Source organism: Leucopleurus acutus (genome assembly GCF_964270905.1).
Source record: "Leucopleurus acutus genome assembly, chromosome: 6".
NCBI lineage: Eukaryota > Metazoa > Chordata > Mammalia > Artiodactyla > Delphinidae > Leucopleurus > Leucopleurus acutus.
Window position 1 is genome coordinate 104532267 of NC_139149.1, and position 14339 is coordinate 104546605.

Genomic DNA, 14339 nt, shown 5'->3' on the forward strand with positions numbered 1-14339 from the left:
AAACAGGCAATGAAAGAAAAGCACACTCTATTTTTCTCAGTTCTTTCCCTTGCCTAACATTTTAAATGCTTATTTAAAATTCAGAAATCTAACCTAATTTTAGCCATGTATAACTACAATATAAACTGTAAAGTCATCAGCACCCATAAATAAATATGGCAGTTGGCAGTAAAACTGATGTTTAATTATAAATCTTTCAAGGATATTACCAAAAAAATACCACTCCAAGATGCTTTGGTCTATTATGCCTCAATAAAACTGGGAAGAAAAAAGAAGCTTTGGAAAGAAAAGTTCTATTCTGGTTGTGATTATTTCACAGTTAATTAAAAAAGGATTTGTGCCTTTTTTTCTTTTTTTTGGTCACTTTTTCAAGGTCCAAAATTTTTAGCTTCCATGTCTAAGACTGTAGTACAGAATATAATTCTAAATTGGAAGTATATTATGGAAGCATTCATGTTGTAAATATTTGCTAAAAACATAATGATTATTGCAGTTAGTTATCTTAAATATTCTATTCTTGAGCTCTTACTGATAAAACACAATTGTCCTCACTGGTTATAAAAAGGAGCTCAGAAAAATGAGATTTAAAAGCTGACTTTGTTTAAAAGTCTTGACATAATTCTTTTTAGAAAGATTTAGTGGGGTCTTTAAAATATCAATGTTTTGATCCCGGAACTGACTTATGTGCAGCAGAGATGGCGCTAACGCAAATTTTATTGGCATAATGTTTGCTAAGCAGCTGCTCCAAAAATTACATTCTATCATGATTTAAAAGGCTTTTTTTTTTTTCTTCAGTACGCGGGCCTCTCACTGTTGTGGCCTCTCCCGTTGCGGAGCACAGGCTCCGGACGCGCAGGCTCAGCGGCCATGGCTCACGGGCCCAGCCGCTCCACGGCATGTGGGATCTTCCCAGACCGGGGCACGAACCCGTGTCCCCTGCATCGGCAGGCGGACTCTCACCCACTGTGCCACCAGGGAAGCCCTAAAAGGCATTTTTGATATTGATTTTACTAATAAATATGGATCAACATCAGTTAATCAGACAAGCCCATTATTACAAAGCAAGTCACTTTAAAAAGGTTTTTTCTCAGACCAAAAGTTATTTGTCTTACAATTGACACAGGATAAGTCTTTTACCAAATGCTTTACACAGAAGCAAGAGTTGAAGTTTTCACATTCGTCCATTATGTTTTAAAATATTTTATTCTTCAATAAGTTTAATGGTTTGAATTTTAACAAGCAATGACATATACCTGCTCAATAAATAAATATATTGGGCCTGAATTTCCTTAAAAAAATGACTATGGGTGTTAACTGGACTTATTGCAGTGATCATTTCACAATATATACATATACTGAATCGTTATATTAGTTACACCTGAAACTAATATAATGTTATATGTCAGTTATATCTCAAAAAAAACTTTTTTTTATAGCAATTTGGCATTGCCCCAACACCCAAGCTCATGATCAGGAGGTTCATCTCAATAAAGAGGAAATAAAAAAGAAAAAATTATGAAAGACAGATTCAAGTTTTTCTGAGATATGGGTGTGGTTGTTCAACTTACCTACTATAAAAGAAAATGAACATAAAACTTTAAAGTTCACTTTAAAATCTTTCTGAACAGAAAACAAAAAAGCCAGACCTTCCTGAACTGTCCTCCCAACAAATGACAGGGAGAAAATCTCCTCTGTCATTCAACAGCCTCCACCAATGACTCCACTTTTTCTCGGGAACTAGGTTTCTGCGTGTGTATGTTTCCCAAACTGATTCCCAGATGCAGCCACGCCAATCTGCTTGCAGGCCCTGAAACATGCCTTGTTAGAGCGCATCTCACACCCCATTCCTCATCCCTCTCCCATGCCCAAAATATACTCCTCACCCAACCAAGTCTATAACATCCTTTCAGAATCTCTCACAAAATGTACACGTCCCCATGTACCCTATCCCATCCCAGCTACATCTCTATTTTCGACATTCTTGAAAGAAACGTGCAAGTTGTACTGTTTCTGTTTTCCCTCCCTGTGGGATAAGAAGCATACTCATTTCTGTCTCCTTTATATCTCTTAATCATCTCCAATTCCGGGTACAGACCACACAGTGGGTATTCAGTAAATGTGCACCTACAGCAAAATAATAATGCTGTGCTGCTCTTACACCTGACTTGGTTGAAGCCAGAAGTGCACTTAAACCTGTGCCTAAACACACACACAAATAGATGTGTGAGCAATGCAACGATTCGATGTAAAGTTCCATGAGCTCTGTTGGTATGGCCTTCCTGGTACGTGACAACCCCACCTGCAAGCTGCACTTACGAGGAGCCCAGCTCCTGATCAACAGCAACACAAGGACATATGGCTCAAGAGTTCAGCGTCAGGCCTGCCCTGCTTCTGGATCTCACACGTGCAGAAAATAAGGTACATTGGGTTTGGAGAGGCATACGACTTTCTTGTAGCTGATTACAAACTGTGAGAGCCAGAAAGGATCTTTAAGGTTCTCTCTCACCTCAAGTGACAGCTGAGGACTGGCCCCGGGAAGTTAGGTAACATGGTAAATAAAGGTCATGGTTACTGGCATAGCTGGGTACAGGACCCGGATCCCCTTATCTTCCAGTCTAGCAATCCTTCCAAGCATCACGCTCCTCTTTCTAGTGATGTCTGTCTTCGGCTGCTATTAAAATAAGCTTTCCTTTTCAAAACATTCATTAGAGTGATGGAGGAAGGTAACAGCAATTGTTTCTTAGAGATACACAAGGAAACTAGCCCACTCAGAGACAAAACACACGCACACATCCCTAAACACACCTGCAACTTCAGTAACATTGTTTCTTGGCTGCTAAGAAGGCAACCCATCTCCAAAATTATGCAGCTGAGTGAAGTGAGGCTCCTCCGGACTCTGGACAAGCCTCAAGCTACTTTTGACCCATTTCCCCAAATGCTTAAGTAAGATACTAATTTTTTTTTAACTCTAAAATAAAAAGTTTGTCCTTTTTCGTTATCTGTAAAGTCAGTGAGAAATGTCATTCCTGATAATACTGGATAAAGAATTTCTTAGTGGGGTTGACTGGAGGGCAGAGTTAGAGATGGGGGAATCAATAAGAAACCAGTTTGGACTTCCCTGAAGGCGCAGTGCTTAAGAATCCACCTTCCAATACAGGGGACACGGGTTTGATCCCCCGTCTGTGCGCCACACTACTGAGCCCACATGCCACAACTACTGAAGCCCGTGCGCCTAGAGCCCGTGCTCTGCAACAAGAGAAGCCACCGCAATGAGAAGCCTGCGCACCGCAACGAAGAGTAGCCCCCCCACCCGCTCGCCGCAACTAGAGAAAGCCCGTGTGCAGCAGTGAAGACCCAACACAGCCAAAAATATAAATAAATAAATGAAATAAAACTAATTAAGAAAAAAGGTACATCTTTAAAAAAAAAAAAGAAAGAAACCAGTTTGTCATGGTAGACCTTCAGCAGGCCCTCCTTCAGGACTTACATTTTCTTAATACCACCCTTCCGTGTTGTCTACTTATTAACCCCTTCCCACTCACATACATACCAGACACACACACCCTTTTCTGAAAAGCTGGAGGCAGGGTCACCTGCTTTTCTGGGGCTCAGCCCCACGACTGTCTCTTCCATGAGCCCCTCCCATGTCCTCCTGCATGGAATTCCTGCAGCAATTATGTAATCTGAACGACACACTTCACAGCTTAATTATCTACTCCCATACTCATCTAGGTTTGCTATGCATGTGAGAAATTTCTTCCCAACAACACACGTTTCTTGTAATCAAGAAACAGATCTCATACTTGTGGGGTTTTCTTTTCTAATAACCTCCTTGGTTAAGAACACAAGGATTAACAAATGAAGAAGAAAAAAAAAACCCTGAAAAGTGATTCATGTACTATTTCTCCATTTATCATTTCATCTGGACAAGGTAATCAACTTAGGGTATATCAACAATAGCTGTTGGTGGTTTAATTTTGTCTTATAGTCAATATGTCCCTAATTAGGTTTTCTCCTGGAGTCTTTTGAGAGGCAGACTGGCCTTTGGTTCTGTTTCAAATCATTCGAGGAGGAAAAGGTCCTAGAAATAGGGAGCAGAAATTCCAAGCAATTTTCAATTCGCCTTTGAAGTCGAATGAAACCTTAATAACTTGGGACCCCATTCATATTTCATAGTGATGCTTATTTGATCTTTCTTAATGTGAATGTTTTTGTGGCCAGGAACAACTTGCTATGATTACTATGCTAAACTCAGCGCCCTGCATTGTAATGATCACTTAAATGTTTATTAAGAACCTTCCTTTTTCTTCCTATTGCAGCCTATACTCCACACTCATTAAAAATCTGTCCCTAGGGCCTTTATACCTTGACAACCATGCCAATGGTTGTGCACAAAATTTAAGAGGTGGGAGATGGCCCATCCGTCACACTCTGAAAATTCAGGTTCAATCTGACAGACAGACCTACCTTGTTATATAGTCAAGCCTCCTCTTTTCCCCGTAATTTTTTACAAAGATTGTCAACGTAGATTAGATTTTCTGAATTCTTAAAGTATCCAAATCGTGAGGCCAAACAGACTTAGAAAGGTAGGACTCATACACAGGACACTTTGAATTGAGAACCTGACTTCTCACAAAGAAACTGGAGGCAAGCAGTTGTTTCAGAAATAAAAGGAAAACGTTCTATACACACTCTGAGTTTAGAATCACATTTTTTTAAATGTGATATTACAATAACCCTTATCTTCTCCCACCTCCCCAATATCTGCAGTCTGTGATATTTTGTTTCTTTGTTTCATTCATTCAAATAAATTTCTCATTAAAAAAAGAAAAATGAACTATTTTTAAGTTTTTCATTAGCTTTTTCCTATCTCCCTTAAAAATGTCCTGGCTAACATTTATGGAATGTACGCCAGGTGCCAGCCCCCGAGCTAAGGGTTGAACTGGATTGGCTCATTCAACCTTCAGGGAAATTTAGGAAGCGGGCCTGGTTATGAGAGCAAAGAGCAGAGCCTCCCAGATCACAGAGCCTGCGCCCAGGAGCCCAGGGCCCTCTGCCTCACCACCACGTCACACCTGTATCCCACATCTGCCTTTAGAAATGAGCACAGGCAGGCTTCCTGAAACACTGTAGGCATGTCACCTCCACAGGCAACGTGTATCTCAACATTTACACAACAGAGATGTCTCCTCCAACAGCACTTCTGCCTCCCGAGGAAGTTCTGACACTTAAAAGAAACAGTCATCTTTTTCAGGCCTCTTGTAGCCTCACCTGCATAATGAAAAGTTGCTGCCCTGATTTTTTTTTTTCAGGGAAGCCAAGAGAAGCTGGAGGTGGGCAGCAGACACTGAAACTGGGGGCTGAACAATTCAGTCACAATCTGAATCTGGTACCGGGCTTGACTGGTCCTCCCTGACTCTTTCAGGGACAGGACTTCTCAATCTTGCTAGAATGTTCTGCTGTCTACTGAATACAGTGAGGCCAATTCTAGTTCATCTGACAAGCACCTCTGTGCTTTCATGGTTCCGTCCTGTGAAGTGACTAGCAATATTATTTTACCTTTTGACCAAAAGTTTTCAGAGTCGCTGAAGTGAGAAAGATGGATCACATTTTTCTCCCCCTCAGCTAGTCTCGATTCTCATTCAAAAGCAAGGTACAGGGCTTTCCTGGTGGCACAGTGGTTGAGAGCCCACCTGCCAATGCAGGGGACACGGGTTCGAGCCCTGGTCCAGGAAGATCCCACATGCCGCGGAGCGGCTGGGCCCGTGCGCCACAACTACTGAGCCTGTGCTCTGGAGCCTGCAAGCCGCAACTACTGAGCCCACGTGCTACAACTACTAAAGCCCGCACGCCTAGAGCCCGTGCTCCGCAACGAGAAGCCACCGCGATGAGAAGCCCGCGCACAGCAATGAAGACCCAGTGCAGCCAAAAATAAATAAAATAAATAAATTTATTTTTTAAAAAAAGCAAGGTACAAACAGGAGTCCTGGAAGCCTGACCAAGAGCCCAAGTTAAAGAGAATAGAAGAGAGAAAGTGTCTGTGTGTGTACATGTATGTATGTGCACATGTATGTGTGCGTACATGCATGTGTGTGTCTGTGTGTGTGTGTGGACGTATTGTAAGGAAACTTCTGTTTCCATCCCCATTCCAGACACATCCAGGCTTAAGAAGTTACAAAACATAGGGAAAAACAAAGCAGAGTTTTGCTGGAGAAGTAATATAAATGGGAATATTTTTAAGTCATTTTTCATATAATTTAAAAGGTGCTATGTTCAAATACAAAAAAAAACCTGAGATGTCTAATAGAACACACAATAAAAAGTGACTCTTTTTACAACACCAGATGCTTAGAGCCCTTCCCAGAAACAATCACTATCTCTAGCATACCCTTCTACAAGTTTTCTGTTTATTTGCAGGTTTATCTGTGTCATCATTTTACACAAATTTGTCTAAGCTGACAAATTATACCACACCTGACAATCAGGGCAGACCCATGAAGAGCTGGGGAAGCCATGGCATCCCGTGCCCAGGGCTCCACTGGGACGTGGACAGAGGCAATGAGAGCAGCGGAAGCACTGACCTAAGGATCTAACCTACAGCAAGCGCAGGGAGTGGATACGGCTGAGAACTCCCCATCCAGTCAGAACTGGTTCAGGAAATGACCAAGTACATACAGTCCAAGCCAGCCGGACGAACGGCCCACGACCTCAGGACAAGAAGGGAAGGGGTGGCAGGGCCTGACGTAGCCACCAGGATCGGCACTGCTTGGGTCCCCATGCCACCTGCCTGGGAATCATCTACAACTTCCATGAAGTAAGAATGAGATGATGACTAACCACTACTTTATAGTATAATCCTCTTCTGTATGCTTGATACAAAATACATATTAAGAAAGTTTAGAGAACTTCCCGCCAAGAACGTGGGCTCCAGGAGAGCAGGAGAGCTTCTGGCTTCTTCAGTACAACCTCTGGGGCCTAGATCCAGGGCTGGCTTTTGTGGACACCAGAGCCCTGGGTTCACAAAGGGAGCACCCCTGATTTAATGCTCTGCTGCCATTGGCTTGAAATTCCCAATAAATTCTGAACGAGGGATCCTACATTTTCATTTTGCACTGGGCACCACAAATGATATAGCCAGTCCTGCCTGGAACACTGCTTGTCATAGGGCAGGTGTCCAATTTATTTGTCAAATGTACACATGAGTGAATTAATGGAAGTTGCCTGAAAACATCGGTCTACAGAACAAACTCAGCCTCCAGGCCAATTCTGGCCCTCCACCTGTTTTGGTAAATAAAGTTTTATTAAAACACAGTCACAGCCATTTGCATCTTGTCCACGGCTGCTTTCACTCTACAGCAGAGGGGTTGAGTAATAGTGACAGAGACTGTAAGGCCCAGAAAGCCTAAAATATTTACAGTCCGGCCCTTTACAGAAAAATGTTTCGGACGCCTGCCTTAGAACACTGTCTCAAATTTCTCTTCCCAAATAATTAGAACTGCAGAAAAGGCAGGCAGACTTGTGAGACCTGGAGGGTCAGCCTTAAGCAACTATCCATAAACGAACTATATCTTAGGTGTTTATCTTTAAAGTTTATGGGAGGTTTGCCTCTTGGACCCAAATACATTGATGTTTTAATGCAAAAAAAAAAAATTTTTTTTTTAGTCTATAATGAGCTGGATGAGTCGTTTTTACCCCTGAAGGTCCCCCCTCGACAAGGGCGAGTATACAAAGGGAAGAAGCACCACAGTTTGTACTGTGGCCTTAGTTCCTCCTCTTAAAAGACCCAGTGTAGAAGGAAGGCTCCTGTAGCATTTAAGTGGCCACTGAACCTTGCCACACACCCATCGTTTCTTACCGGTCCAGAAGCCCTGCTACAGAAGGTCCAACAAGGACATTAAATCTGGAATCCTGCACGCCTATGTTCTTGACTGAATGTAATATAGGTCTACGCCCCATCGCACTGAGGGACTAACAAGCGGTTATATTACTTTTCCCCAGGCAGTTTTCAGAAACTATTTAGAGAGCTATTTCAGAACCCAGCTCTACCTGTTGGGAAGTGTTCAGACTTGGGACTTTGTGGGAGATTTTTTTGAAGGCCAGCTTCCTCATAATGGTCAGTGGCATTTCATTTCTAAATGAAACAGTGTGCAGTACCCCCTTTCCACTGTAAAAATTCTTAATTTATCCCACGTTAGCAGCCATGCAAGAAGTACATTTTCACTTGCTAGTCAGAGTGCTGGAGAGACAGTTTAGTACACCCCTGAAAGGAGTTCAGGGGTGTTTGCCTCTGATCTCTGCATACATTCTTTTACATCACAGGATCTAGAAAGGGAGCTTCTCCTGGGTAAAGAGCTAGAAAACAATGAATTCCATCAGAGAAAAACAAGATACATGAGAAAGAGAGGCTATAAGAGAGGCAAGGGGACTTTCCCTGGTGGCACAGTGGATAAGACTCCACGCTCCCGATGCAGAGGGCCCAGGTTCAATCCCTGGCCAGGGAACTAGATCCCACATGCATGCCACAACTAAGAGTTTGCATACCACAACCAAGGAACCCACGTGCTGCAACTAAGGAGCCCGTGAGCTGCAACTAAGGAGCCCACGTGCCACAACTAAGACCCGGTGCAAACAAATAAATAAATAAATATTAAATAAATAAATAATTTAAATAAAATGGTGTAGCTGCTGTGGAAAACATTTAAAAAAAGAGAGAGAGAGAGGCAAGGACAGGCCCCAGGAAAGAAGGAACACCAGTGAAATCTCAGCTCACTCGGAGAATCTCTGTACAGTAACAAGAAAATAAAATTGAAAGAATGATTCATAGAGATGTCAAGGAATGCTAATCTTTGGGGACTCATACAGGAACTTTCTTTATTCGTGTTAGGGGAAGGGGTGACTTTATCCATTATGTCTTCATCCGTAATAAAATAATTCATGGGACCCAAAAGGACAGACATTGGAAACAGTGGGGCAAATACACAATCTGCTGACCACTTCCTGCCAGCTGTTGTCAATAAAATACCACACAAAAATTGTAAGCTGCTGACAGTATTTGTCACAGAAACCAGTAATGGGAACTCAGAAGCAACAACCCTGGGGAGGGGTAAACACAAGTCTCACTGGTGCTGTTGGGAGGCCTGTGGGAAAGGTCTGTTGTGGGTGAACCCTCTTGGGAGAACTGAACACCGCACAGGGTCTCTTCCCAACCCCTCAACCCCACAGTAAGTGCTGGCCAGCAGCCCAGACCACGTCTCAGTGGAGGACTGCGCTCGCTACTGCTGCCATAATAGGCTTCCTCATTCAAGCTGGAATTTAAACCACCAAAATAACAATACACACTAATCACAATTTACTTAAGCGTCAGACTATAAAACTGATATACTGGGTGCTGGAGAGGGGTTCCCAGCAGGATCTCCAGGTTCAGAGTTAGATATCTCCCCCCTCACCCTCTCGGCTTCTCACTGTTCCTATTTCTCTGTAATACAGTGAGATTACGATGAACATGGGAAACTTGGAATTACCCTATTTAGGAAAAGGAAGCATTCATGCTGTTTCTAACATAAATTCAGATAAAGAAATAACTTCACAGTTCAGCTTGGGAAGGTGAATTTACTGTATGGTATTGTAAATTTAAATAGAGAAACATTTCAGATACTTGTTGATTCACTTAAAAATTATAATCAACCTATTACACATTATCAGAAACAACTCTTTGATGAACAGTAACAATATTTTCCAAAGCAAAAAAAAAAATATTAGTGAGAAGAGTGGCACTGTTTTACTTTTTGGCAAATTTCCTTAATGTCTGGCTCAATAGAAGACAGCTGGACTCTGCTACCACTTTTGCATTCACTCTGTTGCACTCTCGCAGGTCACGTTAGCCTTGAGAAAACTTCATGTACAGTCATGTAGGAATGAATGTGTAAAGGGCAAATAATATCTCTACGCTATTATGAAAATCGTTTTGGCCGTGTGGACCTCTAAAAAGTCTTGCGGGGCTTCCCTGGTGGCGCAGTGGTTGAGAGTCTGCCTGCCGATGCAGGGGACACGGGTTTGTGCCCCAGTCCGGGAGGATCCCACATGCCGCGGAGCGGCTGAGCCCGTGAGCCATGGCCGCTGAGCCTGCGTGTCCAGAGTCTGTGCTCCGCAAAAGGAGAGGCCACAGCAGTGAGAGGCCCGCATACCAAAAAAAAAAAAAAAAAGTCTTGGGGACTCCTAAGTGTACCCAGCCCACACTTTGAGAACCACTGCCTTATGAGTTGGGAACAGTTATTATCTCCATTTTACAAATGAGCAAACTGGCATAGAGAGGTCAAGTCATGGTCCAAGGACACATTGTTGGGACAGGTCAGAGCAGATAAAATACAAAGAGCATGATACCCTCATTTGGTTTTTTGTTGCAAGAACTGACTGAGATCATGAAGGTAAAGCATTGAGCATCCTCCTATCACAGGCACTCAATAACATCAATATTTCCCATTGGGCTAGATCTAGTAGAAAAGCCAGGGAAACTGCACATTTCTGATCAACTCATCACTTGACACCAGCAAGAAAACATAAAATTCCACTGCAGGTGTTGTCCAGAGCATGGACACTACACAAGCTCTCGGGTTGGAAGATTTTTGCTACTCAGAAACTCCAGGGCCTTACTCCACCTTCCATTAGGCAAAAAATGTGGCGGGCTGCACACATGTCACCATCTCCCTTGGGAAACCTGAGCAAGCCAGGAGAGCTGCTCCATTATTTACAGCCTCCTTTTTTCATCACGCTATATTTACAAGGAACCCTCAACACACAACAATGGCGCCTCCAGTCTGTGCAGCCAAACCTCTCCTTCCTTGGAAAGCGTCTGTGGTCTTCCCATCCAGGGGCTCGGCACTCCACTTCTCTCCTTGTCCATCAACTTTCGTAACCCACATGGCCCTGCTCCTCCTGCCTGTGGAGGGTACTCAAGCCCAGAGTGCAGGTCACTTCTGTTCCTCCTCCGATTGGGAAGTGAGCTCAGCTGGGAAAGTGAAACTCGTGCAGTTCAGGCCACCGCACTTTCAAAACACTACCCTAAGCAGAAGGCAAGAACAAGAGGTGCCTGAAGCTATTGCTTTCATCCAAGTGCAGGCAACCAGGATCTCTCACCTGGAGCACTGCAAACTGGTCTCCCTGTCTCCACTTCCACACCTCCTCACACACGTATCCCAGGCTGCTCTCCACCAACAGCCAAAGCGATCTTTTAAAAGTATAGAAGGGATAAAGTCAGTTCTCACGCTTAAACCGCTCCCAAGGCTCCCCCACTCAGTGGAAATAAAATCCAAACTCCTTAACTTGGTTTATTAGGACCTGCCTCGTCTGGCCCCTGCCTACCTTTCTCGCTACAAGCAAGAGTTCCTCCTCTCTGGCCTTTGCTCTCTCTGCTCCCACTACCTGCAGAGCTCCCCTAGGACTTCCAACAGCTCAGAGGTCACCTCCTCAAGGAGGCCTTCACTGCCTGCCCGCTCTGCAGCTGCCGCCTCTCCATCCCTCCATCCGGTTGTACTTGAGACTTTAGAGCACTTACTCTCGGAAGTTATCTTCATTTTACTGGTATATTACTCATCTCCCTCCTTCCACATCGTCCTCCTAGAAGGTAAGCCGCCAATAGCAAGGACTCCACCTGGTCCCCGTGACATCTCCAACCGCCTGGCACCGCGCCTGGCACAGACTAAGCGCTCAGCAAACGGTGTAATGAATGAAGCGGCAGTGCCCGAGAGTCCCAAGCTGGCGTCCCTAGCGCCCCGGGCGCATCCGCACCGTCCGGGCGCCGGGACTACAGGCGCGGGCGGGCCGGGGGGCTGGGGGACCGGCGGGGCGGGACGGGGCTGCTCGCCCACCCGGCCGCGCGCCCGGCTCGGCGCAGCAGGTGCCTCCCGGGAGCGCGCACACACACGTCCGCCCTGGTCCGCGCCGCCGCCCCGCTCTCCAGCACTAACCATGGTGGCCGGGCAGCCGCCGCCGTCCCCGCGGGCGAGAGACGAGCGCGGTGGACTCGAGGGCGAGAGGCGAGCGAAGGAGCCGGTGCGGCTGACAGGTGAGGTGCCCGCCTCAGACCATGGCTGCTTCCCACAATGCCCTCGAAGCGAAAGTTTGCAGACTCCTCCCCGCGCCTCTGCCCTCCCTCCCCTCCGGCTCCTACCAGCTCCCTCCCTGCCCCCTCCTCCCGCTCCTCCCTCCTCCTCCTCCTCCCGCCCCGCCCCACCCCGCCCCGCCGCAGCTGGCCCCGCCCCGCGCCACGTGGGCTGCCCTAGGTGCGAATACACCTGGGCGTGCGCCTCCCCCTCCAGCCTCTTAGGCCCAGGCGCCGGGAACCAGAGCCCGCGGGATCCGCACTGAGCAGCCCCGCGCGGTGAGCGCCGAGGGGGCTGCTTTCCTGACTCTGCGAGCGAGTGTGTCATTCATTCATCCCACAAACGTTGATCAGACCTGGCTAAGAGATCTCCCGAGACAGTTGCGGGAAGTGTCACTGGTTGTCTCGTCCTAAACCGTGTAAGGCGGGGAGCGTGTGGCAGATCTGGAACTCTGCTGGCCAGAAGCGATTTCTTGCCTCGGATTTCTTTCTTTTCATATATATATACATATACACACATATTCGTGCATTTTATATATATATATATCTGCAATCCAAGGGCATAGGTCATTTTAAACTGGCCCGGTTTTAAGAGGTCTCTCCTAAGACTGGTGTGGAGCTTCTAATCTCTCTCCTTCTCCCCTTGGTTTTTCTTAAGTCTGGAGTTTCCACCTGGGCCGTTAGGAGTCTCCAAACCCCCAAGGTGTAAGCAGAGTTATGAGTGCATTTTTATGTTCATTTGGGAGAGTTGTTTTTATTAAATACCTAAAGAGATCTGTGACCCTAAAAAGGTTAAGAACCTTTGCCTGAGTGGTTTCTGGAAGCCAAAATTGGTGAAAATCCTCAGATCTGCCTTCTGCGGTGTGGTCCAGCCCAGGTGACCTGGAAATGAGGGAAGCTCCGTCCATCTGTGCGTTGATGCCGCATTAATCAGTGCTTTCTCTGTGCAGAGTCCTACAGAAGGAGGGTGGGAGATCCAGCTGGGAACAAACAAGCGCTTTCTTCTGAAGCTTATAATCTCTTGTGGCTCAACAAATAATAAACAAATAAATAGATCATTAGAAAGTAATGAGTGCTAAGTAGATGAGAAGATTTCCAAGAAGATGAGTACAGGTTTCTGGGACAGGCACAAGGGAAGCTACATTTATTTAGCTGGGGTGTCAGGGAGAGCCTCCCTCTGAGAAGGTGACATGAGATGTGGAGGTGAGATACCAGTGCACTGAAGGAAAAAAAAAAAAAAAGAGTTGTCCTCAAAAGACCCCGAAGAGAGCCTCTGTGTCTGGAGTTAAGTGAGAGGAGGTCAGAGGGTGGGCAAGAGGGAATGGGTCTTCCCTACCTTCAGGCAACCCATGCACTAAAAGCCACCAAGACAACCCCAGTCTCCAACCTGGAAATTCTCAACTAGAAGAGGATTATTTAAGCAATAATTAAACCCCAGACTATGGGATGATCTGCAATTTACTGTAAATTTATGAGAGCTGCTTTCTAAACTAATTCTGCCCTCAGGGTACATTTTCTTCCTTTCTTGGGCATTTTGGCTTCGGTCTAAACTTTGTGCCTCCTCCTTTCTATCTGACTTCAGGGCAGGGCCCAGCCCTGTCCCACCCACCTTGCCCGTTCTGTGAAGCTTCTGCTTGAAGGATTTTGTTGCTAGTGGAAAGAGATGGGAATGCTAAAGGTGAGACTTTAAGCTATAGAAATCTCAATGCTCTTGTCATGACAGTTAAGTAAAAGATAAAAGCAGAAGAAAGTTCCCTTACTGTATGGCCCAGGTTAGGAAAAGCTTGGTTCAAGAATAGGACCATCCTTTGCCTTCCCTCACGACCTTGCTGCGATGGGCAGAGGACACCCTCCTGAGCTTCTGCCCCCTAATGTTCTTCCCTCCAAATTCCCACATCACAGCCAAAATCACCCTCAGGGCAGGACACTTCACATAGGTGGTCTTATCTGGCCTTCAAACAACCTGTAAAAGAGGGGGTGCTGTGCCCACTGTACAGATGAGAGCCTGAGTCTCAGAGGCGGTGAGACCAAGGCAACCATAGACCAGGCTAATGAGTCTGAGCTGAGCCTACAATCAAGGCACCAAGGTGAAACAGGAGGCAAGGAGGCAGGGCACAACCTTTGAAAGACTGACATAGCCCGAGGACATGACATAAACTGATTGGAACCAAATGGGTCCAAGATAGGAGACAAGTCGACTTCCACTAGACCTTGAGCCTAAGTATACGCTCACGGTAACACA

General features: G+C 45.5%; 1 protein-coding gene across 2 annotated transcripts in view; it reads right to left on the reverse strand.

The window, feature by feature from the left end:
• AP1S3 (adaptor related protein complex 1 subunit sigma 3) overlaps positions 1-12080 on the reverse strand; it is a 53419-nt gene extending 41339 nt beyond the window's left edge. For both annotated transcript variants that reach the window (XM_082841826.1, XM_082841825.1), the window contains exon 1: positions 11964-12080. In XM_082841826.1, coding sequence (XP_082697952.1) covers positions 11964-11966 — 3 coding nt within the window. In that variant the 5' untranslated portion in view covers positions 11967-12080. The remainder of the gene's footprint in view (positions 1-11963) is intronic.
• Between the last annotated feature and the right edge of the window lie 2259 nt (positions 12081-14339).